At 38.1% G+C, this 16,636-nt stretch overlaps 1 protein-coding gene and 1 long non-coding RNA gene across 4 annotated transcripts in view; one reads left to right on the plus strand and one right to left on the minus strand.

Annotated features, from left to right (window-relative positions):
• Positions 1–1,075, minus strand: part of slc9a1a (solute carrier family 9 member A1a) — a 33,000-nt gene extending 31,925 nt beyond the window's left edge. For both annotated transcript variants that reach the window (XM_017309657.1, XM_008431075.2), the window contains exons 1-2: positions 984–1,075; positions 394–703 (exon numbers count right to left, since the gene is read on the minus strand). In XM_017309657.1, coding sequence (XP_017165146.1) covers positions 394–670 — 277 coding nt within the window. In that variant the 5' untranslated portion in view covers positions 671–703; positions 984–1,075. The remainder of the gene's footprint in view (positions 1–393; positions 704–983) is intronic.
• An 88-nt stretch (positions 1,076–1,163) lies between these two features.
• Positions 1,164–6,820, plus strand: LOC103477777 (uncharacterized). 2 transcript variants are annotated; one of them, XR_535695.2, is made up of 3 exons: positions 1,164–1,252; positions 4,512–4,625; positions 4,970–6,820. It is a non-coding gene; the product is annotated as an uncharacterized LOC103477777 (long non-coding RNA). The 2 variants fall into 2 exon arrangements; XR_535694.2 differs by having other exon boundaries at positions 1,179–1,268.
• Positions 6,821–16,636: the final 9,816 nt, after the last annotated feature.

The raw sequence follows: 16,636 nt of genomic DNA on the forward strand, positions 1-16,636 counted from the left end.
GATATAGATATATAGATATAGATACACTTGTGTATATATCAAAATATAATTAAAGTTAGAAAAATGACCACTATCTATCTATCTATCTATCTATCTATCTATCTATCTATCTATCTATTCTATCTATCTATCTATCTATCTATCTATCTATCTATCTATCTATCTATCTATCTATCTATCTATCTATATATATATCTGTGTGTGTATTTATAATTTTTTTCAGTATGTATTTTAACTTTGTGTCTTTACTTTGTGTCACCTAATACCTCTGATTAGGACGCCTTTAATTGAGAACTTCATAACCTTCTTTTTGGCTAGTACTAACTGACAAATGTTGATTTAAATTCTAAGATTTGAAACTAAGTAACAACCACATGATAGAATGACACTTACCTAATTTCATTAAAGAGGCCAGAAGCACCCACAGTGCAATTTCAAAGGGGACACTGACGTCGTCGTACTTGATGCCGAGGACGGGGAAAGACTTCTTGCTTGTGTTTTTATGTGTGACGGGCTTCGCTTCATGGGTGTCGGATTCGGAGGAGATGGCTGCTACGAGTGACAGCACGGTGCCATCCAGCAGCACCAGTATCGCCAGCAGGAGCAATCCTAGCTCCGCTAAACTCCGACCCAAACCACTCCGACCTCGCGGTGCCATCCTCGAAAACATTGTTGGAAGAAAAAACAACAACCAGAAACTACCCTGTAAACAGAAAGAAAACTCCGCTTCAAGAGCAAGGAAGTTGAGCTGGCTTCAACTATGCAATGTTGAAATAGTTAACCAACTCTTCCAACACGAACCGTTCAAGTCGGCTACCTGTAACCGAACCAACTGACCATTTTTTTTTTTGTCAGTTGACGTTAGGTAGATGTGACTGAACGTCGTCGCGTGCAGCAGCGGTCAGGTAAACCGTCACCGACCGTTGCTGCCGTTGGAAGAAAGCAGGAAACGGCAAAATGCAGAAGAGTTTTTTTCTTTTTACCTCAGTAACCAATGCTGTAACAGATCACTTCCGGACAGACGTCTTTTACAAGTTCACCCTCTCCTCTTTTAGTGTCCATCAGCGTCTTTAGTCTCTGCTGATGCTGAATCGAGGCAAAGAGACAACCGCATCCCCTTCTCCTCCTTTGCGCTCGTTCTTCCTCTTCGACTCCTGAAGGTGTTCGTCCGTGAGGCGGCGATGTTACTCAGATTCTGACCTTGAGGGGAACCAGCCCAGCTGTCACAACGCATTTTTACTGCGCATCACAGGTATTCAAACTTTCAGGTAATATCCGTGTAAGCGGCATCTTCACTGTTTTTCAATATAGGACACTTTGGTTGTCACCGGGGCAGCTGAGCTGAGAGGGAAACACATAGGATGAACGCTGCTCTGGTTACAGGATCTTATGTAGTGACTCGTCGTGTCTCCCTTGATATTATAGCTTCATACAACCTTCAAAACGCACACCCTTTCGCGGAGGTTTTACTGGATGGGAGGAGGACAGAGAGGGTTGAAATAAAAGGGAGGGAGGAGGGGGCGCTCCACTGTAGTGACACCTACAGGCAGGGAGGGAGCTTCCTTATTTGAAAAAAATGTTCTAAGTTACTATAGGTTTGTAAAGAAAATACAACATTTGGAATATCAGACAGTTTATTTAAGTAAATTGATTCAAAAAGTAAAGCGTATGTCTTAATTCCTTGCACTCAGATTGATATAAGACTAACATTAAACATTTCAATATAGACATATTCCAATACAACCTCCATAATCAGGGTAAAGATTTCTGACTTGAAAGTTGTCCAGCTGACACCCTCTACAAAAAGGGCAATGAGAAAAAGCAATGAAAGGTCATTGCTAAATAATTCTGTTGCTCAGATATTGATATTTGCAAATATATTAACATAATTTTTAGTGAAATGAAAAAGTGTGGCAGAAGAAGGTACACAACAAACAGGGTTAACTCCAGCCTTGAATTTGGGGAGATTCACAAGATGTGAACTGCAGCTGAAGTCAGTGTTTCCACAACCCCACATATTGCCAAATTCAGGACATGGATGGGGTGATCAATATGAACATCCAATTTGATCACAGTATTTTATTGAATTTATTCTGATATTACATTGATGCTAAAAAAAAAACTATTTACTACTTCTTAACTGTCTTTTGACAGCATGTCACTGCTGTCAAAGTCCCACATACACAGCTCTTTAAACCATGAATGGACTGAATTTATATGCCGCTTTCCTATTCTAACTGACAACTTAAAGTGCCAGCATTTTACACTACAGCAACATTCACCCAATAGTACTCACAAACATTTATCTACCAATATGCATACAGGTACTGGGGATTAAGTATCTTGCCCAGTGGCACCTTGACATGTGACAGGAGAAAACCTGAATCAAATCCACAACTTTTCGATTACAAGATGACTACTCTTTCCACAAAACAATAGTGGTTAGAAAACATCTATTTTGAAATAGGCTTCTTCAAAGATTCCAGTAATATAGTTACAACTACGTACATTCCTTGTTTTAAACCATCCATGAAACAGACACAATGGCAGATGCCGAGAGGAAAAAAGGCTCTTTTGCGATTTAAGTTTTGTATTTTTGTATTTCCTTTTGAAACCAAGTTTCCAAATTGTGGAGAGAGGGGTGAGCGGGACAAAATCCAAGTTGCTTGAAATCCAGTGCAGCGTTTTCATAGTTACTAGTGACTTTATGACATCTGCTACAGGAAGTCCAGAGTCAGCACAGCTGTCAAACAGGAAGTTGTTTGAGCACTTCCCTCCTGACACGTGATATTAGATGCTGATTTTTCATCTGTCGACAATGTCAAAAATAGTTACTAATACCGTCATAATGACTTTGCATGATATCCCAGCAAACTGGCCTGACCTAAACCCTTTAGAGAATTTGTAAGGTATTGTTAAGAAGATGAGAGTCAGAAAACCAAACAATGCTGATGAGATGAAAGCCAATGTAAAAGCAAGCTGAGCTTTTCTAACACCTCATAAGAGTCTCAGACTGATCGCCAATATGCCACACCACAGGATGATGATGCTGTAATTCCTGCAGAAAGAGCTCTGACGAAGTATCGATTGCATGTACTGCTGCATAGCGTGTGGACCAACATTTCACAATTAAAACTATTTTCTTATTTGTTAAATGAATGTAGGTACATTTTCTGATAAATTAACTTTGCGTTTCGTTATCTGTAAGCCATAATGAATGAATAAAATGAAGAGGAATAAGCATTTGTAATATATTTGTGTGCATCAAATGAATCTATATATGACTTTCACTGTTTTAAAGTCCAGTAGAATTTCCAAAATGAATTACATTTTCTGTAATATCCACCATTTTTGAGATCTGTATTTCTTCCCCACCTTGGTCTCTTAATTTTCAAAGTTGGGGACAGGACCCCACAGATCAACAAATGTGGGGTTTTAAGAAATTTTCAGAAATTAAGCTGAATTGGTAGTAATAATAATTAAGAATCTGTATCGTTTAAATAACAGAAGACATAAAATCAACAAAATCTTGGATGATGATTCTGCTTTTGTTATTTCTTTGCTTGGGTCCCTTCCTCTGTTATTTTGTGTCAGAAGCTAAAAATGTTAGGAACTTCTGCTCTTGGTGACCACATGTCCTTTTCTGAAACTGAAATGCATTCTTCCCCTGCCCTTTGTCCCACAGGCTGAGATAATGTCCCACATTGTGACTGGCTCACATTATCAGTAGTCCTTGCTTCATATGCCATAGGCAGGAATGAAAACGGGGAATACAGGAGATTTGTTTCCATCTAGTTAGTCCTCTTAACCCTTTTGCAATCTTTTTTTTTTTTTTTTGCTTGCTCCATGCTCTATAGGAAAATGTGGAGAACCTAAAAAGCAGGTTCCTGTCATTTAAATTGCTATAAAGAAGAGATAAATCTGTTACATCAAAAAAAATAAACCCTGAAGAGACTGTATTTAAATAAATGATCTCTGCTTGACTGGATTTTTTACATAAAGAATATTTTTTATACATGTATAACAACAAGTATGTCCTGCATACATATAGAATAGTGATTACATTATATTTTAGAGTACTTGGAATCAGGTCTTCTACATGTTTCTAAATGAGGAATCGTGGAAATTTTCCAATTCCAAGCTCGGATAGATGGAGGTCCCTGAGCAGGCATGAGTTCAAATTTAACATGGTCACAGCACATGTAAAACATTGTGAAAGTCGCTGGAATAAGCTATTTATTTGCACTTCTGATCACATTGTACCAGTGGCACAAATGTACTGTGCAACCTTTTTTTTGAAAAATAAACCGCAAATATTTTATAGCTTGGCACTGACAAAGATATGTGCATTGCTCTTAAGAGGATTAGACAATTATTTAACTACCAACCAGGGCATTACATACAACCAGAGATAGAAAAAAACTCAAAAACAGCATGAATTAAAAGAAACATTGTTATAGAGACGGAATTTTAAAAATATTAAATTAGTTTCTTTTTTCTGTCTCTTTTAGTCCATGTGTCTTCGGTCAAGAGTTGGAACACCACATGCCCCAGTTGATGTCGGACTAACTCCCAGGTCGCCCACCATATAGTGCTGTACCAGGGCCCCACAGGGAACTGTGCTGGTACAGTACCATTCCTCTTCATACTAACTGCAGTTTTCTCCGCTGCCATTTTCATAAGTTATCTGATGACTCTGCCATAGTCGGCCTCATTATAGGCAAGGATGACTCAGAGTCCAGACAGTGGACTCAGGACTTTGTAGACTGATACCAGTGGGCTTCCTAATCAATGCTGCTAAAAATAGGGAGGTGGTGGTGGATTTCCTCAGGCACAGACCCACCAAAATGACACCAGTGAACATCCAGGGAGCAGTGAAGTCTAAAATAGTGACGTTGACAGGAAGTGGTTAGATAAGCTCATCATGAAGGCCAGCTCTGTTCCAAGATTTCCTCTCTACCCATTGCAGGTACTGGAGACAGAACGCCTCTAGCTAAGATAACATCACTGGTGAAGAATGACACCCACTCCATTCATGAAGTTGTTGCTGAACTGGAGAGCTCCGTCAGTTACAGACTGCTGCATCTTCGGTGAAAGGAGTGTTATCGTACCTCGTGCCCAGTAGCTGTTAGACTTTATAACGATAACTGCTCCTATCAAATTTAATAGGTGTTTATATTTCTGTTGTTTGCACAGTTTTTTTATTGTCACGTATTGTATATAGACTTTTGCTTTTAATGCACAGATACATATAAACATTGCGCGTTTCTTAAATAATCCTACTCAGTTGCACATTTTTTTGGATCAAAGTATGCTTTTTGAAAACATATTTTATGTTGTAATTCAACCTTTACTGTAAAGTGTGTTATTCTTAATTATGTTTTTATAAATTTTATATTTTCATCTTTGTGTGAATCTAAATGTTTTGATTACCTGCCTCTTTCAATCTGGTTTTCGTAGGTTGCATTCCACAGAAACAGCATTATTATAAGTTTTTAGTGATGTGTTGACGGCAGCTGATTCTGGAAGCTACTCTGTGTTTGTTAACTGGACCTGACTTCAGCTTTTGACACTGTGGATCACACTGTTCTTATCAAGAGATTAAGAGATCTTTTTGGTATTTCTGGCACTGTTTTAAACTGGTTTAACTCTTATTTATCTGATAGGTCTTTCACTGTTTTTATGAACAATGTTCACTCTGATGTTGCTCAGTTGTCATATGGGGTACCCCAAGGTTTAGTTTTGGGCCCACTCCTCTTTTTATTGTACTTACGCCCACTGGGCTTTATTTTAAATCGCTACAGTAACGTCTCATTCCATGTTTATGCTGACAATATTCAACTATATTCTTCATTTCGATCTTCTGAATTTTATAAACTGACTGAACACAGTAAGCTTGGCTTAATGACAACTACCTGCAGTTAAATGCAGGCAAGACTGAGACGCTTATCATAGCTCCTGATGATAAAATCACGGAAATCAGGAAGCATCTTGGGTTTTTAAACCCTTTGAATAAAAATAGCCTCAGAAATTGGGGTGTTCTTTTCGACAGTTCTCTGTCATTGGACAATCATTGCAAATTGTTAGTTCGCAACTGTTTTTACCATTTAAGGAATATTTCGAAGTTGTGAGCTATTTTATCACAGAAGGAATTAGAAATGATTGTCCATGCTTTTATTTCTTCTCGTTTAGACTATTGTAACGGCCTTTTAGTGGGGATAAGTAAATCCTTCATGGCTTGCCTTCAGTCTGTGCAAAACGCTGCTGCCAGGCTTTTAACTAGAACCCACAGAACAGATCACATAACTCCTGTTCTGGCCCCTCTGGCTCCCGGTGTATTTTAGGACTCATTTTAAACTTTTGGTTTTAACTTTTAAGGCACTTCATGGTGAGGCTCCCAAATATATATTGGACCTTTTGAAGCCTCTCTGTCCGTCTAGGACTCTGAGGTCTTCTAATCAGATGCTGCTGTTGGTTCCCAGAACTCATTTTTAAACATGTGGTGACAGAGCATTTCAGGAGGTGGCCGCGAGGCTCTGGAACGCTCTGCCTCTATCAATGCGCTGCTCCGAGTCAACGGACGCATTTAAAAAAAGTCTCAAGACTTATCTCTTTAGACTGGCTTTCGGTTAATTTTGTTCATTGATTTCAGATTTTTTATTATTGATGTGTTTCCTTTTTTGTAAAGCACTTTGTGATTTTTATGTCTGTGAAAGGTGCTATGTAAATAAAGTTTACTTACTTACTTACTTGCACTTTGTTGCACCTGAATTTGCCCACTTAGGGAAAATGTATAATAAAATATAATATTTTTACTCTATTATTTCTGTTCTTTTATTCTATGTATAAAAATGTGGGGACATTTAAAAATTCTTGTACACAGGTTTATTGTTGCAGTCACTGTATGTGACCTGGTATTCTCATAAAAGCTATATTTTAACCATTCATGAATGATTAAAATATAGTTCAGTTAACTCAAAGTGGCTTAACTGAACTATATCTTAACCATTCATCCAATTAGCCACCTACTGTGAGATGAATGGTTAAAACATAGTTCAGTTAACTCTAATCACTTTGATACAGCAATAGTGATCTGGACATGACCTATTTACTGCTTAATGATTCAGTAACTAAGGATTATGAGTTAAATATTTTTTTGCAAAGCATCACTCAGGTCTGTTTACAAGTATAAAAATTGTCTTTCTGGCATCAAACCTTTCTACCACAGATAGCTTTAGAAACGCATCAAAGTTCACAAATGAAGGTCAGTGAGTAATTTTTTTGTGAGGGATTTTTGTGTTTATGGGAGTGGCCTCAGAAGCATAATGCAAGTTCAACAAAGTGACTCACTGCAGTAAATTTCCAAGTATAACTTTAAAGGTTTGGCAACGTGTAATTCCCCTAATTGCAAACACAATGAGGCTTTTGCTGTACAAGGGTTGCTTTGCCTTTAGTGACTCTGCAGGTTTAACGGCAGAAATTGAGATAGAATCAAATCATTGGTAGCCAATATTAACAACTTCAAAATGATTAAGAAGAACCATATATACTTGTAAACACTATACCTTTGTTTTAGCTTTGTTGTACCTAACACGGCTGCTTTCTGGACGTTAAGAAAATACATTGGTTAGGTAATTTGTTTTTTAAACACAAACCTACAGAGAAGACAAATGAGGCAATGTCTAGCCTATCAGAATTATTAAGGGAGTAAGGTTAATAATGTACAGTCAAAGCTGGTGTGTAACATTCACTTACCAGAGCCTAATCTTAGGCGACAAAGTGGCTGAGCTGTTAGTCATTTGTGTCTGACGATCCTTATCACTGTTTATGACTGGAAGGTTCAATTTTGTGTTATTTTACAGCTGTCTGTTGTAGGGATTGTTGCTCACTGTTTTTGCCTATAAAGCAATTAAAATTGCATCAAGAAATTTGACAAAAACATATTAAAAATGGGAAATGCATGCCTATATACAGAACAATTACAACCCAAGTCATTAAACAGAAGAAAATGTATAGTGAAATCAATACCCACAATGATTTGAGATGATGGAAAAGCAGCAGCTTCCTAAATATGCAGAATTACTTCCGCATATTTCTGTTTTTAAACAGACATAGACAAGAACATTTTCAGACACGTTTCCTCTTTGATTAATCTCTGTTGTAGCTACTAATATCAGTCTGCATGCTATAGCAGGGATGACTCTAGAAAATGTTTTGTTCAATGTGTCCTTTATATGTCCTACTTCGACAAGTCTTGAAGGGCATGAATCCTCAGTTCACATCTACCCTCTTCAACTGAGTTGTGGCTCACTGCTTAAATCTAAAAACAGCTGCAGGTCCTTGGTGAAAATAAAAAGAGGCATGATTATGTGAGGCAAATTACTTAGAAGGGTAGAATTAAAGACAAAGTGCTCTATCGAATTTATACTGAAGCTACTTATACCAAATGCAAAGCGAGTTTCAAGGCAACATGAACTCAAAGACTTTTGAGTGCAAATGCTGCCAAGCCCACAAGGGCCACCGATTCAGATCTGATCAAAGATAAATTATAGCCTGCAAAAATAAAACTATAGCCCCAAGAATAAAGAACGCTCGATTCATTTCAGATCAAACAAAGCAGTTTTACTGAACCTTGCTCAGACTCCAAAACTTGTTTTGATTTGTTTGTCAGAGCCTTTTTAAATTTTGCTTTAGCTAAAGAAACCACAGCCTCTGTCTTATAAAGTCCAAATATCCAGCTTTTCTATTGTGAGCTTGTGTTTTCTGCATTTCTCTGGATTGCATTACTGTCGCTCTCACCCAGTAAACATCTCGATGTGAACTGAAACAATGCGAAATTTTGGCTGCAAGTTTTACGGTTTCCTCTGGAATTTAGAACAAAGGACCTTAAAGCTTGTTTTGTTACCACATGATTTGCTTATTTTGTTTGCGGATGAAAACAATAAATGGTTGGAGAATATTCTAATGCTAAATTGGGCTTTTACAGCTTCACATTTCGAGTCAGTGCCCACCAAAAGCTAAATAAGATCAATCAGTGTGACACCTTAGAGAAAGGTTTATTAGCTAGCAGTGTTCTTCGTTTCCTTCCTGAGAAACTGTCTGGATCACTTAAGGAGTCCTGGCTCACCGCTAAATGGCTTTTCATTAGCAGCTTGCTGCAGGCCCAGCGCTGTCACCTCATGGATCTGTGATTATGAGCCAGCAGGGATCTGGGATGAGACTCGGCGAAAAAACAAGCAGTGACGTGATATAATCTCTGCAAATTATGACAAGCTCTGACACCACGTCTGTCAGTGGGGACAGAAGCAAAATATTTTGACGCCCTTAATTGCCCTTCCTGGGTACAGGTGGTCATTTGAGGGTTTTCTGGACTAGCAGTCATCTCCGACGCAGAGCAGCAGCATCTGGATAATATCCATCTTTTCCTCTGTTTGCCTGCATTCTCTCAGAGGGATCATTCGTTGTTAGTCCTTCTGCTATTATAAATACCACTGATCTCACTAATGCCAAATCAGATTATAGTTAATTCATTTAATATGGCTCATGCACGGCAGAGGCTTTCCTGGAGGATCATTTTCATCGTCTTACATACGGTGAGACCATGTACTTATGCTTTTGGTCATATGGTCATGACACACTCCGGGTCAGACAGTGATGTGAATCCTCTAATGTCTCTGATTTAATTTGCTGTCTGCACAGAATCCGCTTCATCTGAGTAACCCGAATGATCTCATCAGGCAGCGAACATGGAGCTTTCATACTAGTCATTTTCTTCAATAAACATTCATTTACATGTAATACAATAATATATAATACATCTTGAAGCTGTACACATGGGTTCTGTCGCATAGTGGCTCTATAAAGTGTTATGTTTTGTGTGATGTAAAGAAACGAAAAAGTAGTAATTTCACAGCTCAATTAGGAGGAAAGCATGTTGAGCTGAGGCATCTTGAAAATGATTAAAAACACATCATACTTGGTTTCATATGCAGCTTTAAACAGACATCATGGATATAACTAATTCTGCTTAAATTTGTGCATTTAGTAGTTATACTATTAAAGAATTTCAGTACTGAAAATTGATTGAAAATCTTATCTCAATGAAAGTCTGCTCTGCAAAGAGTCTGCTTGACCCAATTGGAAAAGTATTTTGTGAAATATCTGGATTAGGAAAAGAAGTTGTGACAAATCAGGAAATGTTGCAAACTAACAAGGATTTGTGAAACCTAGCAAATTAGCATTGTTTCTGCAAGTCAACACCCCTCTAAGATTCATAATTATTGCTTCATTTTCCCTCCTAGCACCATTTTTTAATCCTACTTAATTCATAGTTTTGACATAAAATATTATGAAAAAATAAAATGAAACAGAAAAGCTATTATTACATGAGTCAGCAGCTCCTCCTATTGTCAACCACATGATTAGCCCCGGGGAAGGCTGCGAGTGTAAGCTTCTGCCTGAAGAGGGCGCCAGAGCTTTAGAAAATGACTCAGCAAATCAAACCGTTTACAAATCTTCCAAGAAAATATGACGTGTTGTAATTGAATTTTAATCATTATGACTCGTTAATCTGCTGGCATAAAACAAAAACCAAACAAGCAAATATGCCCAGTCAGATAAAAGAGCAAAGCAACACAACGTACAAATCTCTTGAAAATGGACTGACTCTGGCAAAAATAAACAATATCAACCATGTAATGCTTACATATTTTGGAATAAAAATGCACCAAACCCAAAGTAAAACATCACTTTGATTTCCTCCAAAGCACATTGTTTTAATGAAACTGTTTTTTTTTGTCCTTCAGACGTTGCTCGTTGCTGCCAGATCAATATTTCAAAGCTGTCGCTTTTGTGTTCCAGAGAAACCTTTTGCCTTCAAGGTGCAGCCTAACTTTTACCTCATTATGATGAAAGGTGCGCTCGGCGGTTATTCTTCACGGGTCACATCTGGAACCAGAATAGTTGAGGGTGAAAGAGGAACACATTAACTTCAAAGCTAACATTAAAAAAAAATGCTTGGAAGTAAGTGCACAGGGCGTTCATCAAGCATTTTTGGTGAATAGGAAGGAAAACAGTGCACAGTTTTCTAACTTTTACTGAATATAAATTTCAGTATGTACAGTATATAGAGTACTTATGTCAAGACATATTCATGGGTTAGATTGGCATTGACCTACACCTGTTTGGAAGTTTTTTATTTTTTAAAACTAAAAACTCTTCTTTCCACCATTTACGTCCTACTTTGCATTGATGAAATTATGCTTGTGGTTGATTCATGGCAAAATATGGAAAAGAGTTCAAGTAATTTTAACACTTTTGCAAAATTAAATAAATATATGACTTAATTCAGTCATATAAAAAGGAGATAAGAGCGATTCCTCGACTAAGGCCAGTTGTGATCTGCCTATAAGCAAAATTATAAACACAGATAATAAAAGATTAAAAATGCATCACCCAATCTCTGTTATAGAAACCGTATACAAAGACTGAGCAGTAGTAGCTGCTCCCCTGACACTTCGCATGTCTTGACTCCTCTCTCAAAAGGCACGACTATTACATCACTCACAGGCATGTTGCTTTTAAATGTTTCCTGACTCATCCTCTACTCATTCACTCACTATATGAACATAAATCAAGCACAAATTGGATGTAGCCAAACCAAAAGATGTTGTTGCAGCATGTCCCGGAAGATGGAAACTGTGTATCTGACAATCACAGTTTTATACATAATTCACTGTAAGGCCTTCCACTTCCATGTATTATTAAATCCAGTAACCACTCATTTTGACTTGGTGCTAATTTCACTGTGCAACTCTGTCTGCACAATGGAAACTGTTGCATTGTTGCACTTATTACAGCTAATAAAAAGATGATACTTGAAATTAGAATACTATATCAGAAATGTGGGTTTATATGTGCTTAAAGGTTATGTTTGAAATATGGGTTCTTGGCTTTTGCACTGTAACCATATGGTTTCTAGGTTACTCTTAAATAAACTGTTTTGTTAAACATGTCGCCGCAGAGCAGTCTTTAATCAAGTCGTATTGGTGTCAGCTTCAGTCCTATATCAGCTGTTATATTCCCCTGTTCATGATGACGAGTCATTTCTGAGGTCCTGTGTTTCTAAGCCTTCGAGTGAAACCACATGAGATGGACACAGTGATTGTCGAGTCAATAAAAGGAGAAAACCGCTGCAGAGTAGGAACCACAACTCCATCTTCACTTCTCTGTTTAAGCAGCGATGACAAAAATATAAAGTCCTCTCAGTTATGCAGGAAATGATTTCTTCATCTGAAGGGAGCTGTGGGAGCCACTGGAGCATGCTTAGCCTGACTTATACAGTTCTACAACATGATGACTTCTTTCATGAGGAGGAGAGAATGTGAAAAAGTGTAACCCCGTCTCTGAACATGTATGGCGTTCAAACAGAAGCAGGAAGAGCGAGCAGGTCCAGCCTAGGACCAGCCACATCCTTCCTGGCTTTCTCTGCTTCTGAATTATGCTTCCTGTGCAACTTTTCCATCTATGCTGCTGCAGAGCATTTAAACCTGTTGTATTTAAAAGACAGAGAGCAGTAAAAAAAAATAATACTGGAATAATAGGGGTGTGAACATTTGCACACACATTTGAATTTTTCAGAGCTTTAGAGATTCTTGAAGTAGTCACATTTAAATATAGATTAGATTAGATTAGATTAGATTAGATTAGATTAGATTAGATTAGATTAGATTAGATTAGATTAGATTAGATTAGATTAGATTAGATTAGATTAGATCAAATTCAAAGTTTAGTAACTCTTAAGTGGAGAATGCTAATAAATATTTGTTGAAAACTCAAGCTGGATCTGTTTATCATCTATGCATATCAATAACAACAAATTGTGTTGAAAGCCTTGCAATCGAGTCACTAACTAAATGTTGCCACCGCAGGAGATAGCGGCTGTGTTTCAAATGAATGATTGCATCTTAGTCCTTGAACCATCGCCTCCAAGTTTCGTCACAGCAGGCATGCTCTCCATGAACGTAACATTATTAAATGTGGGAAAAGTCTTCACATTCTTTACTTTCAGCACATTTTTTTGAGAATTCTGTTTCCCGTTTCAGGAAGACAATCTTCAGAGCCTTTCAAATGCATTGACAGGTGTGGATATCAATTTTCAAGAGTTCCCTTATAATCTTAAATCGATTTACATTCAGACTTTGTGTGAGGCCATTTTATGTATTTTAAGGATTTTTATCCTGTTAGCTGGCCAGTCTCAAGATTTTCCTACTTAACAGATATTCTTCAAGACTGCCTGCTATCTAACTTTATCCATCTTCACCTCAACTCAGTCCAGCCCGCCTGTTTGTGCTGAAGAAAGCATTTTGCTGGTCTTCTTTAAAGAACAATGAAGTAAGTAAGATTCTCCCACCGAACTGTGGATCTCTGTTGCTCATTCATCCTTTATTTTCCTGGCTGCTTACATAGCCTCATCTTGGCCACTTTGAAGTTGTTCCAAGTTCGTTTTTATCTTTTTATTTTCAGATGTTGGATCAAGTTTACAACCTTTTAGATATTGTTTTATGCGGTTTTAAATTTACTTGCCTACCTGCTGTTTTTCTTAGTAATCTTAATGCTGATTATTTCACAAATAAATTCTTCAAAGAGTAACTGTATTTATACTGAAATAAACTTACACACCGCAAAATACTAGATACCAGGGCATCTAAATACAAATGCGCACCACATGTTTCAGATTACTGTATGGAAAGATTTAAAAATGCATCTTTCTAGTTTCTTTCATTAGTGTGAAAAGTTAGTTTACAAAGTATAAACTGAAGGGGTTCAAGTAAAAGTGCACTGGTGTTCAGTCGCAGTTTTCAGATTTTCATTTTTAGAGCAATTTCAAACCCATGCAGATTCTTTTAATGTTCTTGTCACTCTAGCTCATAACATCCCAATAGAATTCACAAAAGTTTTTGGTTGCAACATAAGAAAAAATGTGGAAAAAATTTCCATCCATCCATCCATTTTCTTTACACCCTTGTCCCTTAGTGGGGTCGGGAGGGTTGCTGGTGCCTATTTCCAGCTAACGTTCCGGGCGAGAGGCGGGGTACACCCTGGACAGGTCGCCAGGCTGTCACAGTGGAAAAAATGTAAGATATGGAAATAGTTTAAAAAGACCCTGTGTCAAACAAACTATATTAAGTTTTAAATCCTTGTTTTTCATAAATGGAGAGAAATGTGTCTGTGAAACAAGATGGACATTTTTACATGTGCTTGTAGTCGTAAAAAGATGGGTGTGCTTACTTTGGTGTTTGTCTTGCAGCCCATGAGTGCACACATCAGTATTTGCCCATGCGTGTGCGCTCACCCCCGCTGCCCTCGAGCAGCACAGAGAATGTCAAGAGTTTGTAAAGGCTGTGGAGGCAGCTCCTGTGTGGGGAGAATGACTCAGCGCCGACCATGATGAGAAAAGACAGCTTTGCAGTAGCAGAGCACACTGCACCATCAGACCAGAGCTGGATTTGAATATTGCATTAGAGAAGTGGAGCTTTCTTGTGCAAAACACCCTGAAGGATCCATGGAGCTCCAGCTCATCTCTGGCTCCTCTTGCTGAATGAAGTCAGCCACAGTCCGATGATGTATGTCTGTGGAAATGCGATGACATATTAGGTAGGTGCTGCTGCTGTGAAGAACGGAGAGTTAGATAAACTGAACTTCTGTTTTTTTGCCTGTGTAAGCAGTGGCTCACCACAGAGCAGCACGACGAAGCAAGCCCAAAACCACAAAACCCAGTGAATAAAGAGGAGAGATGGGCAGGGAGTAGTGTTCAGATCTGCATATTAAAATCAATGAGATGTTAGGAATTCCTGGAGGAACGAAAGCATACATTAGTGTTATTTGGACCCATAATAAAGTAAACGAAGATCAAAATGCAAACAATACACCTGATGAAATGTATTTGCTTTTTTCTGTTTTTTTTGTTTTTTTTCCTTTGGCAAACAAAATGTTTTAGCGAATAAAGATAACCTGGGTAAATGCAGAAAGCATTATCAACTAATAATTTAAGTTAAAAAGTGGGAGTTGATATTAAAACCAACAGTACCATGTTGTAACAATATAACCATCTTGCGTCTTTAATCATAAATGAATGGTGATTAACTGCATTTCTTTTGGTTCAACCAGCCACACTTGAGCACGATTACTGCCCGGACTGTAGAATCAAGAAATCACTTAAATTTAACCTGTTTGACAACATGAAGTAGGTGAAAAGACTTAATAAAGCAACACATCATACTGAAATATTCAAGAACAGATGAGTTACAATGTACTTTAACATCTATCAGTCTGTAAAGGATTCCAAAGTCTTTCTGAAGCTTTAGGACTCTGGCCAATCGCAGTGAGAGTCATTATCTAAAAATGGAGAAAACATGGAACAGGAGTTAAACTTCCCAGGAGTAAACAGTCTATCAAAATTACTTCAAGAAAGCATCGACAGCTCATCCAGGAGGTTCCAAAAGAAACCAGAATAACATCTAAATCTGTAGCAGGCAAAGGTGGAACAATAATTAATCAGTATGAGAGGCTGTTGCACATAAGGCCGGGTTGGTTGAAAACAACCTTTTATTTAATTCACTCAGGTTATTTTTTGACAGAATATGAAAGTAGTTTGAAGATCTCAAGCATGTAAGTGTGACAAAAAAAAAGCAAAAAAAAGAAGAGCCCTCACAGTCGCAAATTTTTTTTTTCTTTTTATAGTAAGGGAGAGAAGAATAGACAGCAGGGTCAAACACATTTTGGCCTCAGGCTCATCCAGTTTCCCTGCTAATCATCATCTAACAAATGAACACAAAACACTCGACCAAAGCTCAACCTGCTGCACCTTTGAACATTAACCACATCAGGGTTAGTCACACACACACGACAAACATTTGGAAAAGGAAACACTTTGCTGAATATTCATTTGAGTCACAATGCCAACTGGAAAGCCAAGCGTGTGAGCAGGCACAATAGACATCAGCCCTGCCCACAGATGGATTCCGGATAAAGATGTCATACACTCAAGTGTGTGTGGAAAACGACGTGACAGGAACTTTGAGTGAAAATGTTGCCTAAAGGATAGGAAAGAAAATAATGTTTTTTTCTTTCTTTTTATTGGAGTGGTCCCTACTGAGTCATCCTGCGCAAGAACGCACACCTTTCATGCCTCAGGCACAGTCAAGGTGTAGTTGTGTAACCCTTCCGATATAACGATATGACGTCACTAAGAACGCTCATGTCTTACTTACTGCCTTTGGAAAAATAAACCAGGTCTAACCAGATGTGTTGAGTGTCTGCTGCAACACAGAAACCCTTCTCTTGTCTAGGCCACAGCATCTGTGTCTGAACACAAGGGCAGGCACTCAAAGAATGAGCCATTGTCCTCTGTCTCTTGGTCAAAGCGACAGCAACAACAAAGGAGGATGGCAGGAAAACAACAACTGCACTGTTTTTGGAGGAGATTGTGGTGATGCTCTATGTCAGTGATCACAGACATGTCATGCTGCTCATCGGGGGACATTAAACCGCAGACCCTAATTCTGAAGACAATACAAGGATCTTGTGATGTGGTGCATCCGCATGTGTTTGCTCTTTGGTGGGTAGAAGAAGTCAT

This window comes from Poecilia reticulata, linkage group LG16, assembly GCF_000633615.1.
Source record: "Poecilia reticulata strain Guanapo linkage group LG16, Guppy_female_1.0+MT, whole genome shotgun sequence".
NCBI classification, from domain to species: Eukaryota; Metazoa; Chordata; class Actinopteri; order Cyprinodontiformes; family Poeciliidae; genus Poecilia; species Poecilia reticulata.